General features: G+C 45.4%; 1 protein-coding gene across 3 annotated transcripts in view; it reads right to left on the bottom strand.

Moving 5' to 3' along the window:
- The window catches only part of VPS8 (VPS8 subunit of CORVET complex), a 258,292-nt gene that overhangs the window by 85,543 nt on the left and 150,226 nt on the right, over positions 1 to 22,523 (bottom strand). For all 3 annotated transcript variants that reach the window (XM_054038927.1, XM_054038926.1, XM_054038925.1), the window contains exons 35-38: positions 16,854 to 16,995; positions 15,140 to 15,229; positions 13,394 to 13,436; positions 5,796 to 5,899 (exon numbers count right to left, since the gene is read on the bottom strand). In XM_054038927.1, the coding sequence (XP_053894902.1) occupies positions 5,796 to 5,899; positions 13,394 to 13,436; positions 15,140 to 15,229; positions 16,854 to 16,995 (379 nt within the window). The remainder of the gene's footprint in view (positions 1 to 5,795; positions 5,900 to 13,393; positions 13,437 to 15,139; positions 15,230 to 16,853; positions 16,996 to 22,523) is intronic.

Raw genomic sequence — 22,523 nt, forward strand, 5'->3', positions numbered from 1 at the left:
TCTTCTCTTCTCCAGATTAAACAAACCCAATTTCAAAAAAAAAAAAAAAAAACACACCACACCACAAACAGGAGTACTTGTGGCACCTTAGAGACTAACAAATTTATTAGAGCATAAGCTTTCGTGGGCTACAGCCCACTTCTTCGGATGCACCACTTATGCTCTAATAAATTTGTTAGTCTCTGAGGTGCCACAAGTACTCCTGTTCTTTTTGCGGATACAGACTAACATGGCTGCTACTCTGAAACCAATAATTTCAATCTTCCCTCATAGGTCATGTTTTCTAGACCTTTAATCATTTTTGTTGCTCTTCTCTGGACTTTCTCCTATTTGTCCACATCTTTCCTGAAATGTGGTGCCCACAACTGGACACAATACTCCAGTTGAGGCCTAATCAGTGCAGAATGGAATGGAAGAATTACTCTAAGTGTCTTGCTTACAATACTCCTGTTAATACATCCCAGAATGATGTTTGCCTTTTTTCCCCCCCCCCCCCCCAACAGTGTTACACTGTTGACTCATATTTAGCTTGTGATCCACTATGACCTCCAGATCTCTTTCTGCAGTACTCCTTCCTAGGCAGTCATTTCCCATTTTGTATGTGTGCAATTGATTGTTCCTTCCTAAATGGAGTACTTTGCATTTGTCCTTTTGCTATCGTCCACAAACTTTCTAAGTCTACTCTCTATTATGCCATTATCTAAATCATTGATAAAGATATTGAACAGAACCGGACCCAGAACCAATCCTTGCAGGACCCCACTCATTATGCCCTTCCAGAATGAGTGCGAAACTCTGATGATTACTCTCTGGGAACGATTTTCCAACCAGTTATGCACCCACCTTATAGTAGCTCCATCTAGGTTGTATTTCCCTAGTTTGTTCATGAGAAGGTCATGCGAGACAGTATTAAAGGCCTTACTAAAGTCAAGATATACCACATCTACAGCTGCCCCCCATCCACAAGGCTTGTTACCCTGTCAAAGAAAGCTATCAGGTTGGTTTGACATGATTTGTTCTTGACAAATCCATGCTGACTGTTATTTATCACCTTGTTTTCTTCTAGATGTTTGCAAATTGATTGCTTAATTATTTGCTCCGTTATCTTTCCGGGTGCAGAAGTTAAGCTGACTGGTTTGTAATTCCCTGGGTTGTCCTTATTTCCCTTTTTATAGATGGGCACTGTATTTGCCCTTTTCCAGTCTTCTGGAATGTTTCCCGTCTTCCATGACTTTTCAAAGATAATTGCTAATGGCTCGGATATCTCCTCAGTCAGCTCCTTGAGTATTCTAGGATGCATTTCATCAGGCCCTGGAGATTTGAAGACATCTAACTTATCTAAGTAATTTTTGACTTGTTCTTTCCCTATTTTAGACTCTAATCCTACCTCATTTTCACTGGCATTCACTATGTTAGACGTCCAATCGCCACCCACCTTCTTGGTGAAAAACCGAAACAAAGAAGTCATTAAGCACCTCTGCCATTTCCACATTTTGTTATAGTCTTCCCCCCCCTCACAGAGCCCACTCTGTCCTTGGTCTTCCTCTTGCTTCTAATGTATTTGTAGAATATTTTTTTTGTTTCCTTTTATGTCCCTAGCTAGTTTGATCTCATTTAGTGCCTTGGCTTTTCTAATTTTATCCCTACATACTTGTGTTATTTGTTTATACTCATCCTCTGCAATTTGACCGAGTTTCCACTTTTTTGTAGGACTCTTTTTTGAGTTTTTAGATCATTGAAGATCTCCTGGTTAAGCCAGGGTGGTCTCTTGCCATACTTTCTATCTTTCCTACACAGTGGCAGAGTTTGCTCTTGTGCCCTTCATAATGTCTCTTTGAAAAACTGCCAACTGTCTTCACTCGTTTTTCCCCTTAGACTTGCTTCCCATGGGTTTTTACCTACCAACTCCCTGAGTTTGCTAAAGTCTGCTTTCTTGAAAGCCTTTGTCTTTATTGTGCTGTTCTCCCTCCTACCAATTCCTTAGAATCATGAACTCTACCATTTCATGATCACTTTCACCCAAGTTGCCTTCCACTTTCAAATTCTCAACCTTATTTGTCAAAATCAAATCTAGAGCAGCCTCCCCCCAGTAGCTTTCTCCACCTTCTGAAATAAAAAACTGTCTCCAATACATTCCAAGAACTTGTTGGATAATCTGTGCCCTGCTGTGTTATTTTCCCAACAGATGTCTGGGTAGTGGAAGTCCCCCATCACCACTAAATCCTATGCTTTGGATGATTTTGTTAGTTGTTTAAAAAAAGCCTCATTCGCCTCTTCTTCCTGGTTTGGTGGTATGTAGTAGACCCCTACCATGACATCACCTTTGTTTTTTACCCCTTGTATCCTTACCCAGAGACTTTCAACAAGTCTCTATCTTATTTCTAGCTCAACCTCAGTCCAAGTGTACATATTTTTTAATATATAAGGCAACACCTCCTCCCTGTAGCAGCAGTTTCTGAGCAATAGAGCCCTTTGGTTCTTGAATATTATAGAGCCAGAGGTCACTCAATATATTTGCCCCTTTTTAGGCTTGTTCCATTCACCCCTAATCACTTCCTCAGAGGAGGAGCAAAGGGGTATTGCTGCCTAAGGAGAGAAAAACATTTACTGAGGCTTCATCTCAGGTTTCAGAGCCAGACAGCTCACCTTCCTCAGTGGAGGAGGAGGAATAGGGGTCTGAGGACTTGTATCTCTTGTATATTTTGATACTTTTTCTTTCCCCTTTTAGCCTTTTTGAGTTTTTAACTTGTTCTGTGCACTTTAGGAGCCTTGATGCTCTGTTGCAGCTTTGGTGAACTTTCTTATGACTAGCCTTGCTTCGGATCTGGAGTCATCTCGACGAGTCTCTCTCAGAATGCTCTCCATTGGGTCCCATTCAAGGGGAAGGGGGGAAACTCATTGTCAGAGCCCTCCTGGTTGGCTTGGGAGGAAAGGGAGCTGATGAGAAGCCCTGCCTCTTTTCCCAGGGTGCACGGGACCCACACTTAAGACTTGGAGGGGGACAACTTATGGCCACACGCAAGCCTGTTCTGCAGGGGTCTCAAGGACTTTCCCCCTGAGTTGAGTGGTCGGGGTCCTCCACCCTTTTGGAGCCTCTCCCTGCTCTACACTGGAGTTCTCAGTCCATGTTTCCCCCGTTGGAGTCACAGTAGCTCTGGTAGGTTGTGGACTCCACCTGCTTGTCAGACTCATAGCGGAAGGCTCAGGAAGGGTTAAAACCCCGAAGGGTTAACCAACCCAGAGAGGAGGAGGAATGCTGAGGAGGGAGAACACAGCTCCCTGTGCCCAAAAAACTGGGCAGAAAAGTTAAAATAGGAAGAGGAAGGGCAGGAGAAAAAAGCCTCCACTGACTTGAAGCCTGGGCCATGGGGCATGCCCCGAGCCCAGCACTAACGGAGAAAAGTTCAACAAGCAGCTTCAAGGACAGCTGGATACCACTAAGGCTAGAAATGCTGCAGCAAAACTGGAGCACAAGTTCCAACTACCTTCACTGGCAGCAAGAAGGAACTGAGGGTGGGGGAGCACACAGCCCCCTTTATGGCGCGATATGTCAGCGCCACACCAGGGGTCGCAGTGGTGCTCCCCCACTACGGATGCTGCTAAGGGAAAAACTTCCGGCACCGGTGCACGTGGCGAGCACGCACACCTACTGTGGAATACACAGGAGCAATCACTCGAAGAAGAACTGGGCAAAAAAGTTAAAATAGGAAGAGGAAGGGCAGGAGAAAAAAGCCTCCACTGTCTGGCAACAAGCAGAAGTGGTCAGACTATGTGGCGCCAAAACACTGATCCACCGCTGTGAATAGGGTGACCAGATCACCCAAGACAAATATCGGGACGCGGGAGGTGGTGGGGGTGACGCGGGGGGGGGGGGGCGCATGGCGGGGGGCGGGGCCAAAAAAAACCCCTTCCTCCGCAAGCGCTGGAGGGAGGCCCGGGAGACGCAGGGGAAGCGCGGGGCCGGGGTGAGTAACAGTCTGGCCTGGCCCCGAGCAGGCAGGACTCAGTTGGGTGGTAGGGAGAGGAGGGGGGTGGCCCGCGGGGCCAGGCGGCGGCTGTTCTCCCCCCATGGGCAGCGGGACTCAGGAGCAGCCGTTGCTGCAGCTCCCACTGCCGCGGGGCAGGAAGCGGCCATGGCTGCAGCTCTGGCGCCCCTGAACCCCCCGAGCTGGGGCCTGCTGCGGGGACCCAGCAGCGCGCACGCTGCGCCCAGCCCAGCCCCTGGCCAGTCGCGTCTGGGCTGCTGCCCAACTGGTGCTATCCCGCGGCGGCCCCGGAGTGGGGGCAGCAGGCCCCAGCCCCCCCGTCCCGCAGGGGAACGAACGGGGCTGGGCTGCCGATGCCTCCGCCCCGGGGCCGCCGCGGGATAGCACCAGCTGGGCAGCAGCCCAGACGCTGGCCAGGGGCTGGGCGCAGCGTACGCGCTGCTGGGTCCCTGCAGCAGGCCCTGGCTCGGGGGGTTCGGAGGCGCCACAGCCGCGGAGCGCCATGGCTGCTTCCTCCCCCGCGGCAGCGGCTGCTGCAGCAGCGGCTGCTCCCGAGTCCCGCTGCCCGGGGGGACAACAACAGTCGCCGCCTGGCCCCGCGGGCCACCCCCCTCCTCTCCCTACCACCCAACTGAGTCCTGCCTGCACTGGGCCAGGCCGGACTCTCACTCACCCCGGCCCCGCGCTTCCCCTGCGTCTCCCGGGCCTCCCTCCAGCGCTTGTGGAGGGAGGGGGAATGGTGAGCCCGGGGAAGAGGCGGGGATTCGGGGAGGGAGCCAATCGGAGGAGGAGGGGGCGGAGTCGGGGCGGGGTGTGTGTGTGTGTGCGAGCACTTCCGGGCTTGGGGCATTTCCTTGTTTGTCCAGTGTCCCGACCGCATGTAGGTCGGGACGTGGGACAAACAAGGAAATATCAGGACAGTCCCGATAAAATCGGGACGTCTGGTCACCCTAGCTGTGAACTGCAGAGATAGGAGAGCAGCCCACATATTCAGAACTGTGGGAGATATTGGGATGGAGAAAGCTAGGAAGTGCTGTAGTGACACATACATTCTAGATTCCTGGTTTAGAAGCCAAATCATCACTTAAACATTATTTGTTGATTATCACAGCAAGACTTTTAAAGCACAGACCTCTTAATTCCTGTGTTATAAGGGGGGCTTCTTAGGTACTTCACCTCCCTCTACATATCAGGCCTTACCATTACTCCAATAGTTACCCTGAAGTATGCTCTACAGCAAAGATGACTATTTGTCAGGACTTAGCCTTTTCTACTTTCTCAAAGGGTGTGTTCTCATCAGAATATTACATCCCGTTTCACCACAGACACTCTCTTACGTACATGGAAAATCATCAGACTCCAGGGATATGGCTCTGAAGATCTCATGAACACCACTCTCTGATCACAGAACCACCAGAGCAACAGTCCCGCTTCCTTGTAGGAGGTAAGCCAAAGGCCTTTTGAGTTCCAGTTTCTGGCTAACTCGCCGTACACACAATGGCCCAGCTTTGCAGAACCATGCTTCCACCTACATGTAAGTTGAGATTTGTGCATATAGGTCCCACAAAGCATGCCCAAATTCTGACTTGTAGGTGTGCACTGGGCATTGAGCATGGACAAATCAGGCACATGCAAAAGTAGGTGCATAGATGCGAAGCAAATCTGTATAATTATAGGAATCTACCAAACTATAGGTGTGCAGGTCCAACTGAACAAAAGACTAACTTAATGGATACTGAAAATGGAACTCTTCCTTCCATATTTGCATAGTACTACAAGCCCTAGTAACAGTGCCTTTTATCCCCTTACCTCTCGCTGCTGCTGGTTTAAACTATGTGAATTCCTCTGGCAAAGTGCAATTGTTTTCACCAAGGTATCTTCAATATCCTTTAATAAGTGGAGTTCTGTTGATTCTAGGTTAATGAAAAACAAAGAGATTACACCATGGTTCAGATAATTTACCGTGCCATTACTGCTAAATCATTCTAAAAAATAAAACCATGCTGCTCACCTAATAATCTCTTCCCTGTATCACAAAACTGTTATGAAGACAGGCTCTGACCCTTTTTTGTGGATTCAGCTCTATAGCAGAATAAACTGTGCTTTGCAAAATGCTTTATTCAACCATATTAGTAACATCTGAATTTTGGCTTAAGATATGCCTTGACACTGATTAAAAACATCACATTTTTATTTGCTGCTATTGAGTCCTGGAGCTCATGAACAGAGAGCATAGTAGGAACCACACTAGGTTTCCTGCCAATGTAGCAGAGTTGTTTCCTTTGGGTTATTTGCCTAGTTTTCGGTAATGGTAAAAAAGGATACAAAGTGCTGTGAGGCTGTAATATTTATTTGCTGCAGAAGCAACAGGTACATTTCTTCATTTCATTACTGCATGTTTCCTGACGAAGAGCATGCCCACAGTGAAGTAAACACAGTAGTGGGTTTCAAAAAACAGGAACTGCTACATCAGACCACGGATGGATTCAGTCTAGTTGTGTCCTACTTCCAAGAGTAGCCAATACCAATTATTTCAGAAAAAAAATGTTAAAAACCTCACCCTGGAAAATCATCACATAACTTGTTCAAAAGGGAAGAGAAAGTTACTCACCTTGCAGTAACTGAGGTTCTTCAAGATGTGTGTCCCTGTGGGAGCTCCACTCCAGGTGACAGTGCATCCCGGTGCCGTTGATCGGAGATCTTTGGTAGCAGTGCATGGTTGAGACACACGCTCAGCTGCCGTCTCACAGCGTCGTTAGGGTCTGCCTGAGCTGCACATTCCACACACCCCTCAGTTTCTTCTCTACCGTAGAGTTGTCTGATTAGTACTCCAAAGTAGAGGGGAGGAGGGTGGGTAGTGGAGCACCCACAGGGACACACATCTCGAAGAACCTCAGTTACTGCAAGGTGAGTGTCATAACTATAAAGGGAAGGGTAACAGCCCTCCTGTGTACAATACTATAAAATCCCTCCTGGCTAGAGACACCAAAATCCTTTTACCTGTAAAGGGTTAAGAAGCTCAGGTAACCTGGCTGACACCTGACCCAAAGGACCAATAAGGGGACAAGATACTTTCAAATCTTGGTGGGGGGAAGGCTTTTGTTTGTGCTCTTTGTTTTGGGGGTTGTTCGCTCTTGGGACTAAGAGGGACCAGACATCAATCCATGCTCTCCAAATCTTTCTGAACAAGTCTCTCATATTTCAAACTTGTAAGTAACAGCCAGGCAAGGCGTATTAGTTTTATCTTTATTTTCTCAACTTGTAAATGTTCCTTTTGCTAGAGGGTTTACCTCTGTTTGCTGTAACTTTGAACCTAAGGCTAGAGGGGGTTCCTCTGGGCTCTTTGAATCTGATTACCCTGTAAAGTTATTTTCCATCCTGATTTTACAGAGATGATTTTTACCTTTCTTTCTTTAATTAAAAGCCTTCTTTTTAAGAACCTGATTGATTTTTCCTTGTTTTAAGATCCAAGGGTTTGGATCGGTGTCCACCAGTAAATTGGTGGAGAAGTCTCTCAAGGCTACCCAGGGAAGTACTTGGGAGGGAGATATTCTGGGGGGGAGGTAGACAGAGTTTCCCAAATAACTCATAAATCATTTGGGTGGTGGCAGCAAAAGCAGATCTAAGCTGGTAGTTAAGCTTAGAGGTTTTCATGCAGGTCCCCACATCTGTACCCTAGAGTTCAGAGTCGGGAAGGAACCTTGATAGTGAGTAACTTTCTCTTCTTCTTCGAGTGCTGTCCCTGTAGGTGCTCCACTCCAGGTGAACGTGAAGCAGTACCCACTATGGTTGGTGGGATTTTGGAGTTGCGTGAGGAATAACGTTAGACAGTACTATATGGCCAACTATGGCGTCTGCCGTGGTATCCTGTGTGATAGCATAATGTTTGGCAAATGTGTGGTCAGATATCCATATGGCCGCCTTGCATATGTCTGTAATGGGTACGTTGTGGAGGAAGGCAACAGATATTGACATTGCTCTAGTAGAATGAGTTCTAACACTCTCTGGTGGTTGAACATTCTGGATCTGATAGCAGGATCTGATGCAGTCCAAGATTGCAGGGAAGATAGGAAAGGGATGGAGTAACCTGACTGAACTATTTCCAGGACCCAGCGGTCCTGCGTGATCTGTTGCCAGACATGGTGGAAAGCCTGGAGGCGGTAGCCGAATGGGCAAATAGGCGGCGGAATTAAGGGGTGGTCAAGCAGACCCCCGACCAGCACTTCAAAATTGTTGTTTATTACCCGATGGATGGGAAGTAGTTGGTTGCGCCTGGTTTTGCCTGCGCCTAGGAGATTTGTTGAGGTTTCTCCCAGTGTCATACTGTCTAGACTGGGGTCGGCGATATTGTTGTGTGCTGGGCCTCTGATAAGGTTGATACAGTGGTGTCCTGGGGATGAATAGGTATATACTCAATGTGCACAAAGTGGCTCTAGAGTCTTTCATAGTGTGAAGGACTTCATCTTTTTTTTTGGAAAAGAGTTTATCGTTGTCAAAGGGGGGATCCTCCACTTAGGTCTGCAAATCTTTGGGGATACTGGATGCCAAGAGCCAGGAAAACTGGCGCATCACCACTGCAGTAGTAGTGGTTTGGGCTGCTGATCAGCCACGTCCATGGGTGCTTGTAGTGCCACCCTAGACACCAATTGACCTTCAACGAGGACTGACTTGAAGTCTGCTCTCCTGTCCTCCGGTATATGGGAGGCAAAATCAAAGAGCTTGTTGTAATTGTCGGTCATAGCTTGCAAGGAGAGCGGAATAATTTGCAATTCTAAATTGTAGTGTAGAAGAGGTATAAACCTTGGGGCCCAGGAGGTCAAGGCATGTGAGGTCCTCGCCCTGTGGAGTGAGCTGGTAAGATGGGCTCCACCTAAACCAAAGTGGATCCAGAGGGCTGGCACTTAACATTAAAAAGATTGAGGAACAGTTTTTAAACTAAGAGATGGGGGAAAGCTGATTGCTGCAGCGGAGCACGTGGACCGGACAGAGACTTCTCTTAGAGGAGAATCTATTGATGGAGATTCTCTAGGTTCTAGTCAGGAGGAGAGGATGGAAGAGGATAAAGTATGGGCCAGATCAGACCAGAAACATTCACACAAAAAAGAATCTGACATAACAGAAAAGGGCAAACAGTGACAAATTTTTGAAGTGCTTGTACACAAATGCTAGAAGTCTAAATAATAAGATGGGTGAACTAGAGTACTTCATGTTAAAGGAGGATATTGATATAATAGGCATCACAGAAACCTGGTGGAGTGGGGACAATCAATGGGACACAATCATTCCGGGGTACAAAATATATCGGAAGGACAGAACAGGTTGGGGGGGGGGGGGGAGGGAGGAGGGGGGAATGGCACTGTGTGTGCAAGAAAATGTAGAGTCAAATGAAGTAAAAATCTTAAATGAAACCACATTCCATAGAATCTCTATGAATCGTAATTTCATGATCTAATAAGAATATAACAGTAGGGATCTATTATCGACCACCTGACCAGGACAGTGATAGTGACGATGAAATGCTAAGGGGGATTAGAGAGGCTATCAAAATAAAGAACTCGATAATAGTGGGGGATTTCAATTATCCCCATATTGACTGGGTACATGTCACCTCAGGATGAAATGCAGAGACAAAATTTCTCTATACTTTAAATGACTGCTTCTTGGAGCAGCTGGTACAGGAACCCACAAGGGGAGAGGCAATTCTCGATTTAGTCCTGAGTGGAGCGCAGGATCTGGTCCAAGAGGTAACTATAACAGGAGGGCTTGGAAATAGTGATAATATAACAACATTTAACATTCCTGTGGTGGGAAGCACACCTCAACAGCCCAACACTGTGGCATTTAATTTCAGAAAGGGGAACTATGCAAAAATGAGGAGGTTAGTTCAACAGAAATTAAAAGGTACAATGACTAGAGTGAAATCCCTGCAAGCTGCATGGACACTTTTCATAGACACAACAGAGGCCCAACTTAAATGTATACCCCAAATTAAAAAACACAGTAAAAGAACTAAAAAAGAGCCACTATGGCTTAACAACCATGTAAAAGAAGCAGTGAGAGATAAAAAGACATCTTTTAAAAAGTGGAAGTCAAATCCTAGTGAGGTAAATAGAAAGGAGCATAAACACTGCCAAATTAAGTGTAAATATGTAATAAGAAATGCCAAAAAGGAGTTTGAAGAACAGCTAGTCAAAAACTCAAAAGGTAATAAAATGTTTTTTAAGTACATCAGAAGCAGGAAGCCTGCTAAACAACCAGTGGGGCCCTGGACAATCGAGATACAAAAGGAGCACTTAAAGACGATAAAGTCATTGCAGAGAAACTAAATGAATTCTTTGCTTCAGTCTTCATGGCTGAGGATGTTAGGGAGATTCCCAAACCTGAGCTGTCCTTTGTAGGTGACAGATCTGAGGAATTGTCACAGATTGAAGTGTCACTAGAGGAGGTTTTGGAATTAATTGATAAACTTAACAGTAACAAGTCACCGGGATCAGATGGCATTCACCCAAGAGTTCCAAAAGAACTAAAATGTGAAATTGCAGAACTATTAACTATGGTTTGTAACCTGTCCTTTAAATCAGCTTCTGTACTCAATGACTGGAGGATAGCTAATGTAATGCTAATATTTAAAAAGGGCTCTAGAGATGATCCCGGCAATTACAGACCGGTAAGTCTAACCTCAGTACTAGGCAAATTAGTTGAAACAATAAGGAATAAAATTGTCAGACACATAGAAGAACGTAACTTGTGGGGCAAAAGTCAACATGGTTTCTGTAAAGGGAAATCGTGTTTTACTAATCTATTAGAGTTCTTTGAAGGGGTCAACAAACAGGTGGACAAGGGGGATCCAGTGGACATATTTATCTCGTTAGACTGACCTAACACTTGGTAAAGCACCCCCATCCTTTCATGTATTTATACCTGCTCCTGTATTTTTTACTTCATACATCTGATGAACTGGGTTCTAGCCCATGAAAGCTTATGCCCAAATAAATTTGTTAGTCTCTAAGGTGCCACAAGGACTCTTTTTTGTAGTGTACTTAGATTTCCAGAAAGCCTTTGACAAGATCCCACAACGAAGACTCTTACATAAATTAAGTTGTCATGGGATAAGAGGGAAGAGCCTTTCATGGATTGAGAACTGGTTAAAAGACAGGGAACAAAGGGTAGGAATAAATGGTAAATTTTCAGAATGGAAGGGGTAAACAGTGGTGTTCCCCAAGGGTCAGCCCTAGGGCTAATCCTATTCAATTTATAAATGATCTGGAGAAAGGGGTAAACAGTGAGGTGGCAAAGTTTGCAGATGATACTAAACTGCTCAAGATAGTTAAGACCAAAGCAGATTGTAAGGAACTTCAAAAAGATCTCACAAAACTAAGTGATTGGGCAACAAAATGGCAAATGAAATTTAATGTGGATAAATGCAAAGTAATGCACATTGGAAAAAATAATCCCAACTATACATACAATATGATGGGGTCTAATTTAGCTACAACTAATCAGGAAAGAGATCTTGGAGTCATCGTGGATAGCTCTCTGAAGACGTCCATGCAGTGTGCAGCGGCAGTCAAAAAAGCAAACAGGATGTTAGGAATTATTAAAAAAAGGATAGAGAATAAGATGGAGAATATCTTATTGCCCTTCTATAAATCCATGTACACCCACATCTTGAATACTGCGTACATGTTCTCAAGACCTTTAATCATTCTTGTTGCTCTTCTCTGGACCCTTTCCAGTTTCTCCACATCTTTCTTGAAATGCGGTGCCCAGAACTGGACACAATACTCCAGCTGAGGCCTAACCAGAGCAGAGTAGAGCGGAAGAATGACTTCTCGTGTCTTGCTCACAACACACCTGTTAATACATCCCAGAATAATGTTTGCTTTTTTTGCAACAGCATCACACTGTTGACTCATATTTAGCTTGTGGTCCATTATAACCCCTAGATCCCTTTCTGCCGTACTCCTTCCTAGACAGTTTCTTCCCATTCTGTATGTGTGAAACTGACTTTTCTTCCTAAGTGGAGCACTTTGCATTTGTCTTTGTTAAACTTCATCCTGTTTAACTCAGACCATTTCTCCAATTTGTCCAGATAATTTTGAATTATGATCCTGTCCTCCAAAGCAGTTGCAATCCCTCCCAGTTTGAGGAATTTTTTTTTTTTTTTTTAAACTAATGAACTATACTAAAGGAAAGGGAGAACTGGGAAATGGCTAGCTAACAATTTCTATTTTTCTTTACTTATTTCCTACAGTAACCAGGGAAGAGATGAGCACTGCCCCAAGTCCCGTCTTCACCTGAGGACAGTTGAGAAGGAACTGAGAGGGGTGCAGGACACGCGCGCTCAGGCAGCCCCCAACGATGCCGCAAGACAGCAGCTGAGCACGTGCGTCCCGACCAGGCACTGCTACTGAAGATCTATCAATGGCGCCAGGACGCACCGTCACCTGGAGTGGAGCACGCACAGGGACAGCACTCAAAGAAGTTGTTTCTTTCTATACCCTGACAAGTTAATGGTTGGCTTATTCCTGAAACAGGAGAGAGGTTATATCATATATTATGTTTGTCCTATCTAATAAGTACAGATGTTGTCATCCATATACATGTCTGATGGCTTTTTATTCCTAGTAAGCTCTTGGCTTCAACTATATCCTGTGGCAATGAGCTGTACAGGCTAATTCTGCTTTGTGTAAAAAGACTAAATTTAAAAGGAAACATAAGTATGAGTAAAATGCTGAATGTATTAGCTAGCTTTTGCACCATGCACACTTGCTAAGTGCAAATGCATCAAACTGCTAAGTTGTGACATGATTGTAGTTTCTCATAAAAGTTTTACTTTGATTTCCCCCCTCCCCCCCATCAGCCATATTCTCTCTCTAGAGAAGAACACACTTAGCTCCTCGTGACTGCTTTATAAGGGATCGAGGGACTTTTTGGTAGTCCATAACTCCAGAATATATAATGTAGTCTTTTTTCCCATTGTTTCTTCAACCAAGACGACTCTCAATCTGTAAGATGAAAGGATCACTATGTGGAAGATTTCTCTGTCCCTGGAACCCTGAAATGGGATCAATTACTGCCAGATGTTTCTCATTTTCAAGGACAAAAGTAATGAGCTGTCAGATCTTTCTGTTGTGAAATTAGAATCATGAGACAAATTTCTGGCAGGTCACCACAGTGCCAATCATGACCACAAGGGATCACAGAGCAGCAACTGAACTGTAACAATCCATTGAGGCTCTTGTGAGTTAAAAATCTGAGAATCGCTAGATCATGAAAGTTCACTTGAATTGTTATTATAGCTAAGTTAGCATTTTAACTTCTAGCACTTCTATTTCAAAGAACACATCTCATGGAAAAACTGAAGGTAAAATAATTTTTAATTAAAATCAAAACCAACAGCTTACCTTCAATTTCATATGTAAGCATCAACAACTTGCTTTGTAGTTGCTAAAACAAATCAAAATATATCTTAGACCATTAAAGTCACAGGGTTTATACAAAGGGCACTTTGCTGCCTGAGCACGACTTCTGCAGTGCACAGACCCTCCCACATATGTGGAGAACAACCTGCAAGTTAAACTTTGACTAAGATAATCAAAATCAAGTCTCAATCTGCTACAAAGACAACATTCAAAATGTAAAGCAAATGTAAACCAACGCAGAGATGTCTGCTGAGTCTGCAGACAGCCTGGAACATAGCTCTGACAAAAGCTAACTGCTGTTGTAATAACTAGACCTACCGATTTACCATAATTGTGAATTCAACTGTCAGAAGTGAGTGAGTGAAAGCTCATAAAACGTCACAAGCTGTAACAATAAATGTTGATGGGTAAAGGGGCAAAAGTGAGACAAAAAGATTAGGGTAGTTCGAACAAAAAGGCCTTCTGCATAATTCAGGAACCGTTTTCAGATCATGCCTGGTAAACAAGAGACGTGTGGGGCCTGAAATCAATGAACCCAAACTGGTGTGTCAGAATTAAGCCTAACTGGTGAACAAAATAATACGGGGATGGGCTATTCCAGCTATCAATCCCTTTTGGGGTCCTAAAAAGAGACCACTGGCTAACTGAAAGTTGAGAGCAGGGGAAGGAGTGAGCTTTCTCATCATAGGTGCCACCCCCCTGTCTCTTGGGACTATGGACCTTCTTCATCCTAATTCTGAAAGATGTCCTGACCAGACTGGGCCACAGAGAGGGACTCAGATGACATCACCACCTCCACCTCTACCTGATCCTGCTAAATCCCAAGCACCACCTGGAAATGTGAGACTCTGCCTTCCCTCCATCCCCCAATCTGTAATTTTCCTTCCCTACACTATTTATTTCTAATCTTACATCTCTCTTCTTTTTCCTTGTCTAGTAAAAGTCTGGCTTAGCCAGCCAATGCTGTATATTTTGCATCCTGTGACCAGAAAAAGACAGCTAAGTGAAATGCCCTAAACAGTCCAAGTTTGCCAGGTCTCAGAGTGGTTGATCAAATCACATGCTGCGCCTGTATTTCTCCAGCAATGAGGCTGCAAGTGAGAGTTGACACCAGAGACAGACACTGCATTTGCTAACTTTGCTGTTCTTTTTTTTCCTCCCCTTGGGTGTGTTTTGTCTTGTTGTGTCTTCTAGGAAACAGGACTGGACATTAACAAACAACAACAAAACAGCTCCAACCATCAACTAAGTTTTTATCTTTTCCCCAAAAAGGACAGTTATTACCAAATAAGAGAGTACCAAACAAGGAGTTTTTTCCTTCAAGAGACTCTCTAAAGGGAAAGGGAAGTTGTTAAAATGAAAGCCTCACTTAACTCTTTACATTTAAGATGCTTAAACTGTTTCTCTCTCTTCTGTATCTTCAATAAAAGGTTAAAAAGGACTCAATGTGTTTGCCATGATATTAAGCAGGCTGAGGTCTCTGTAAATCAAACACTGAACCTTGTTTACAACTGTTTAATATTGGACGGTTTCAGGGTCCCATTACCACCTCTGACTCTTTGGGCTCTTCATGCCATCTAAAATTAATACAATACTGCCCTCATTCATCTCAGCAGAACAACACTGAAAACTAATGACGACATTTTAGTTTCAACACAACCTATTTTGCCACTGATCATTTTAGCAGAAGTGTTCAGCTTTTGAATACAGGACCTCAGTTTACTATACCTCAAGCATTACTAGGAAGGCACCATGAACATCTCCTTTCTTCTCCAGCAGGTAGGAGGAAGCTTCATGGAGCAGGTGTTTCTGGGTAATCTGGGCAAAAAAAGAGTCTATTTTAAAAAATCTACTATTTCTGTTAGATAGAATGGAGTGATTGCGTTAGTCAGAGTGGACTTCACATCTCCTGTGCATCCATGTGCTTATGATCCTGGATATTACCCATCTGAGGCACACAGCCATTTTCACACTGGATGGAGTGTCTTCATTCTTAATCACACATTATAACTATTAAAAAGGGAATTCAAAGCGTAAACAGAAACAAACAAAAATTAAAATCAAGGAAAGATTATGAGCCATAATAATCAATCAAATACAGGATAATAAGAATCTCTACCAGCAGTAAAGTGCAGTAAAGTGCTGCCTACGGAAGTACCAGTGTCTTATGGTTCAAGCACCTTCCAACGCTTTTACCAGTCACAATAGAGAGCTCTATTCGCATAACCTAGTTACATGTAAAGGAAACTCCACATACTGCCATTAGAATGTGAATGTTTGTATGTTTATATATGAAACAGACTGCAATCTGACTGTACTGGCTTGAATGACATTCCCTAAAAGAACCGCTTTACACAGGATCTAACCCAGGGATGGAAAAACATGGCTCGATCCCGCTCTGGTGCTCTGGCCGGAGCACTGGGTCGGGGCCGCACCAGGTGGCTCGGCCCTGCTCCGGCCAGGGCGCAGGGTCAGGACCGCACCACGTGGCTCCTGGAAGCCACGGCATGGCCCTGCTCCAGCTCCTACGCACTCCAATGGGAGCTGCAGGGGCAGTGCCTGCAGATGAGGCAGCGTGCAGAGGCACCTGGCCGCGCCTCCGCATAGGAGGCCAGAGAAGGGACATGCCACTGTTTCCGGGAGCCGCTTGAGTTAAGCACCGTTCAGAGCCTACACCCACTGAGCCTCTCCCCACGCCCCAACCCCCTGCCCCAGTCCTGATTCCCCTCCTGCTCTCTAAACCCCTCAATCCCAACCCAGAGCACCCTCCTGCACCCCAAACCTCTCATCCCCAGCCCCACCCCAGAGTCTGCACCCCCAGCCGGAACCTGCACCCCTTCCCACACCCCTGCCTGAGCCCTGATCCCCCTCGGTTCCGGCCCAGAGCCCCTCCTACACCCCAAACTCCTCATCCCCAGCCCCACCCCAGAACCCACACCCCCTTCTGAACCCCAACCCCAATTTTGTGAGCATTCATGGCCTGCCATACAATTTCTATTTCCCGATGTGGCCCTCGGGCCAAAAAGTTTGCCCACCCCTGATCTAACCAAATGACAGAGGTAAAAATTCCATTCTGAAGACTTAGATCCTCTCCTCAATGAGCTGAGAACTGAATTTGGAAATTAGTAAGTTAAGTTTTAAATACAGCAGCAGCTAAACTGTTCTCTCACACCACACAGGCAACATCATGAATAGGGTCAAAGCATGTTAGAATCAGATTTTATAATGTTTCCCAATTTTTCTTTATTTCCTAACCATGTGAGAATGACTGCGCTAATATAATTGTGACAGACTGGAGCATAGCTCTGTTTGTCCTGTCCATGCTGACTGCCTAAACCATAACAGAAATTCATTTGACAGGAACTGCATTTAACTAAGTTTAAACACCTTTACTAAAATCTGACCAAATGTGGATTGAGCACTCACAGTGTACCAGCCTTACCTGAATGGTCTCTTCCAGTCTGTAGAACTCCAGAACCTGCAGTGTCTCTAAAACCTGGTCAGGACTGTAGTGACACAACAATTCAATGAACTGTTCAGTGACACAGGGAGATATCTGTAGCATGTCCTGATTGATACCTTCCCTGGAACACAGACAGGAATTTTAATTGCTATTGTATCTCATTCAAGCAGTAGACATGTTAGATTAAAGTAAAAGGCTGCACGCAGCCGACAAAATACAGGTTACAAACCCAGAACTAAACCTGAAGAACAGCTGCCCTCTATAATGGCTCCCCTACAGAACAGCGTCAAATTCAAGAGCTCTCTCCTTCCCAAGAAGTGCTGTGGTTTGAGCCCAGAATACCTAAAAGGTCACCTGAGGCTCCAGGATGAAGACCAGGGTCAATAATTCCACTCCTCAGGCACACTGAAACTGTCCATCCCAAACGTAAAGCTCATCTGTGCCAGAGATGAAGCTTTCCTCAGGGCATGGTCCCACATGTGGAACAAGTTCCCCAGGAAACAAGAGCTACCTCTACTTTCTGTTCCAATTACACATCACACTTGTTTGACCCATCTATAAAAAGGGAAATAAAAACAACCCAGGAAACTAGAGACCAGTTAGTTTAACTTCTGTGCCAGGGAAGATAATGGAGCAAGTAATTAAGGAAATCCTCTGCAAACACTTGGAAGGTAGTAAGGTGATCGGGAATAGCCAGCATGGATTTGTAAAGAACAAATCGTGTCAAACCAATCTGATCGCTTTCTTTGATAGGATAATGAGTCTTGTGGATAAGGTAGAAGCTGTGGATGTGGTATACCTAGACTTTAGTAAGGCATTTGATACGGTCTTGCATGATATTCTTATCGATAAACTAGGCAAATACAATTTAGATGGGGCTACTATAAGGTGGGTGCATAATTGGCTAGATAACCGTACTCAGAGTTGTTATTAATGGTTCCCAATCCTGCTGGAAAGGCATAACAAGTGGGGTTCCACAGGGGTCTGTTTTGGGACCGGCTCTGTTCAATATCTTCATTAACGACTTAGATATGGGCATAGAAAGTATGCTTATTAAGTTTGCGGATGATATCAAACCGGGAGAGATTGCAACTGCTTTGGAGGAGGACAGGGTCATAATTCAAAATGATCTGGACAAATTGGAGAAATGGTCTGAGGTAAACAGGATGAAGTTTAACAAAGACAAATGCAAAGTGCTCCACTTAGGAAGAAAAAGTCAGTTTCACACATACAGAATGGGAAGAGACTGTCTAGGAAGGAGTACGGCAGAAAGGGATCTAGGGGTTATAGTGGACCACAAGCTAAATATGAGTCAACAGTGTGATGCTGTTGCAAAAAAAGCAAACATGATTCTGGTATGTATTAACAGGTGTGTTGTGAGCAAGTCACGAAAAGTCATTCTTCCGCTCTACTCTGCTCTGTTTAGGCCTCAGCTGGAGTATTGTGTCCAGTTCTGGGCACCGCATTTCAAGAAAGATGTGGAGAAATTGGAGAGGGTCCAGAGAAGAGCAATAAGAATGATTAAAGGTCTTGAGAACATGACCTATGAAGGAAAGCTGAAAGAATTGGGTTTGTTTAGTTTGGAAAAGAGAAGACAGAGGGGACATGATAGCAGTTTTCAGGTATCTAAAAGGGTGTCATAAGGAGGAGGGAGAAAACTTGTTCACCTTAGCCTCTAAGGATAGAGCAAGAAGCAATGGACTTAAACTGCAGCAAGGGAGGTCTAGGTTGGATGTTAGGAAAAAGTTCCTAACTGTCAGGGTGGTTAAACACTGGAATAAATTGCCTAGGGAGGTTGTGGAATCTCCATCTCTGGAGATATTTAAGAGTAGGTTAGATAAATGTCTATCAGGGATGGCCTAGACAGTATTTGGTCCTGCCATGCGGGCAGGGGACTGGACTCTATGACCTCTCGAGGTCCCTTCCAGTCCTAGAATCTATGACCTGCAGTAAACACCCATACACACACACACACACACACACAAGCCATGAAAGAAATAAAAAATTAGGAGTTGGAAAGGAAAGAGAGAAAAAACACAGGTGACAGATATTAGCCACATCACTTAGTGACTGACCACCTTCTGGTTCTGCACTAGAATGGCGAGGGCAGGATAAGAACATGAATGGCAATGAAGATCTGCTCGTTCTCTAGTTATTGAATTCCAGATTATTGTCCTCATAGTGAATATGTACACATGTAGCGGAACTGTGAAGTAAGTGGTCCAAGCCAGCAGGAGGGAGTGGAAGTGGAAAAGAGGACAGGAAGTCATTGGGGCAGGTGATAGAGCATACCAGTGCACTCTAGGATGAGTATGCACTGCGCAGCACAGGTAAAAGGACCTTATGTGGCTACATCTCTCATAGTGTGGTTATGATGAGAAATACTATGATGTAGAAGTGGCAACTTATTTATCAGTTTGCTTTCCATGTGTACTCTGAGTAATACCTACCTAGATTCTGACCAAAAATACTTGTACTACTTTTGGCATTGCAGAGCCATTGCAGCTGTGGGAGTCTGAGCTGGATTCTTTTCTGGCTCTCTTAGCAGAATTGTTAACCAAGTTAGGACCTCTGAAAACATGAGACAGGACCTAGAACCTTTTTACCATAGAGATGGAGGGAGTTAAGGGGTTTGGAGGACTACCTGGATTTACTCCCCCCCAGCTCTCTGATCAGAGAAGACAATCCTGTCATCTGCCTGTCCTGTGTACTGAACAGTGACCCACATTTGGAGTTGTCTCCACTGACTGGGGAGATGCAGAGACCTCCAGACTGAGCAAGTGTCTGTGGGCTGTGACTGTCGCAGAGCTTCCCTTCTGTGTTCTCAACTGACATATGACTGATTGTTTACATCTCTGAAATTTGAAAATTTTCTCTGTGGTTCATAATAGCGGTGTGGCAGAAACTGTGGTGTACATGGTTTGTGAGAAGACATTTTCATTTTTGTCCAGGCATATAAATCCCCAGGGACCGAAGTAAGGCTTTGAAGTCCTTAAGCATGTCAAGTGAGGCATTGGTCTTCTCAGCAAAGAACGTAGAGCCTTCGAAGGAGAGGTCTTCAACCGTTGTCTGAACCTCCTTCAGGAAACCTGAAAGATGCAACCATGAAGCTCGCCACATCACAACTGCCATTGAGATGGAATGGGCTGTTGTATCAGCCGAATCAAGTGTTGTCTGAAGTGTTGTTTTGGCCACTAACTGCTCCTCACTGATAATGGTTTGGAATTGTTCTAATTGTGACTCCATGGATGGTCAATAAAAATGTTAAATTTGGCATAGTTCATATAGTTGTTCTTTGCCATTAAGACCTTGGAGTTCGAAATTCTGAATTACAAAGTAGCAGAAGAGTAGGCCTTCCTCCCAGATAAGTCAAGCTGCTTCCAATTCCTAACATAAGGGGTTGATTTGGAAGGATGTTGGCGGCCACGGGAATTCACTGCGTCAATCACGATGGAATTAGGTGGAGGGTGGGAGAAAAATTCCGTACCCTTGGGGGGGGGGGGAGAAATACATAGTATTTTTATTGGCCCTTTTGCATGTTGGTGTGGCCAATGCTGGCATTTGCCATATGAGCTTAGCAGCATGGATCCAAAAGCACCTCAGTGATAGGGAGGACTATTCTCGAGGAATAGGACGTATGTAAAATATCCAGCAGCTTATGGTGTATGTCTCTTTCCTCCTCTAGAGGTATTTGCAAGGTATCTGCCATTCTCATCATAAGGTCTTGGAAGAGCTTAAAATAGTCTGCCATATATGGTGTAGGGGGCATAAAAATGGTTACTGACTTTCCGTAACTGATGTTCTTTGAGATGTGTTGCTCATGTCTATTCCAATGTAAGTGTGTGCTCGCCCTGAGCACCACCACTGGAAAGCTTTTCCCTCAGTGGTATGTTGGGTCAACTCTGGTGCCCTCTGGAGTTGCACTCCCATAATGCCTGTACATAGGGCCCCGATGACATGCTGCCCCCTCAGTTCCTTCTTGCCAGTAAAGTCTGACAGAGGAGCAAGAAGGGGGAGGAGGGTTTGGAATGGACATGAGGAACACATCTTGAAGAACAAGAGTTATGAAAGGTTAGTAAGGATTTTTTCTTCTTCGAGTGCTTGCTCATATACATTCCAACGTAGGTGACTCCCAAGCAGTTGTGCAGGGAGGATTCGGAGTTCATTGGCAGATGGACTGTAACACCACTTGGCTGAAACCCACATCATCTCTAGCTTCTTAGTGATGGGTAGAGCAGAGGTCCCCAAACTGTGGGGCACCCCCCCCGGGGGGGGCTTGGAGGAACACTCAGGGGTGTGTGGCTGGGGCACGGGCCAGCCCCCAGGGGAGTGGGGAGGGAGCACCATCCGTCTCTGCCCCTGGGGCACTGGCCGCTGGCCCCAGCTCTGGTCCTGGCCCCGGTCCCAGGTATGGCCTCCTTACTCCTGTCCGTGTCCCCCCGCACCCGGAGCTATGGCCCTTCTCCTGTCTCAGCTCTGGGGGGAGGGGCACAGACAGGGTATGGGAGAGGCGCGAGGTAAAACATTTGGGGACCACTGGCATAGTGGGATGCAAAAGCGTGGACTGATGACTATGTTGCCACTCTACATATGTCCTGAATCGGGACTTGTGCCACGAACGCTGCTGCTGTAGAATGGTCTGTCAGTGGAGGAGCTGGGACCATCCATAGGTCATAGTATGTGCAGATACAGGCACTGATCCACAACGAAATTCTTTGGGCCGAGATTGGCAGGCCTTTCATTCTGTCTGTAATAGCTACGAAAAGTTGAGTGGATTTCAGAAAGGGTTTAGTCCTTTCTCTGTAAAAGGCTAGTGCACACCTAACATCTAGCAAGCGAAGTCTCTGTTCTTCCCTGTTAGCCTGTGGCTTCTGATAGAAGACAGGTAGGAAGATATCGTGGTTACTATGGAATTGTGAGATCACCTTTGGCATGAAGGCCGGGTATGGCCACAGCTGAACCTTGTCTTGAAGAAAACTATGTACGGTGGTTCTAAAGTCAGAGCTCGGCTCTCTGACACCCTTCTGGCAGAAGTAATGGTGACCAGGAAAGCCATCTTCCAGGACAGGTGGAGCAGAGAGCATGTTGCCAGCAGTTCAAATGGGGGTCCTGCTAGCCTTGCAAACACCAAGTTGAGGTCCCAGAGAGAGAGAGTCGTGTGCATACGTGGGGGTATAGCCCTCCAATCCTTAAGGAAACAGCCACTGATCAAGGTTGAGAAGCTGTTCACCCATGGGTGAAAGGCTGAGATTCCAGCTAGATGGACCCTAACAGAGGATACTGTTAGGCCTTGCTGTTTCAAGTGGAGCAGGTAATCTAGGATTAAAGGCAGTGTTGACTGAGTAGGCGAAACCGCCTTTTGTGCTGACGAGATCGAGAATCTCTTCCACTTTGCCAGGTAAGTGGTTCTAGTGGACAGTTTCCTGCTCCCTAAAAGCACCCTTGAAACCGTCTCAGAGCATGCCAGTTCTGTGGGATTCAGCCATGGAGCTTCCAAGTCATGAGATGAAGGGACTTGAGGTTCAGATGAGACAGATGGCCCTGAGAGATCAGGTCTGGAAACAGGGGCAGGCTGATTGGCATGTCCACCAAGAGATCTAGGAGGGTGGTGAACCAGTGCTGATGTGGCTGGGCTGGAGCGATCAGGAT

Source organism: Malaclemys terrapin, chromosome 9, assembly GCF_027887155.1.
Source record: "Malaclemys terrapin pileata isolate rMalTer1 chromosome 9, rMalTer1.hap1, whole genome shotgun sequence".
Taxonomy (NCBI): Eukaryota; Metazoa; Chordata; order Testudines; family Emydidae; genus Malaclemys; species Malaclemys terrapin.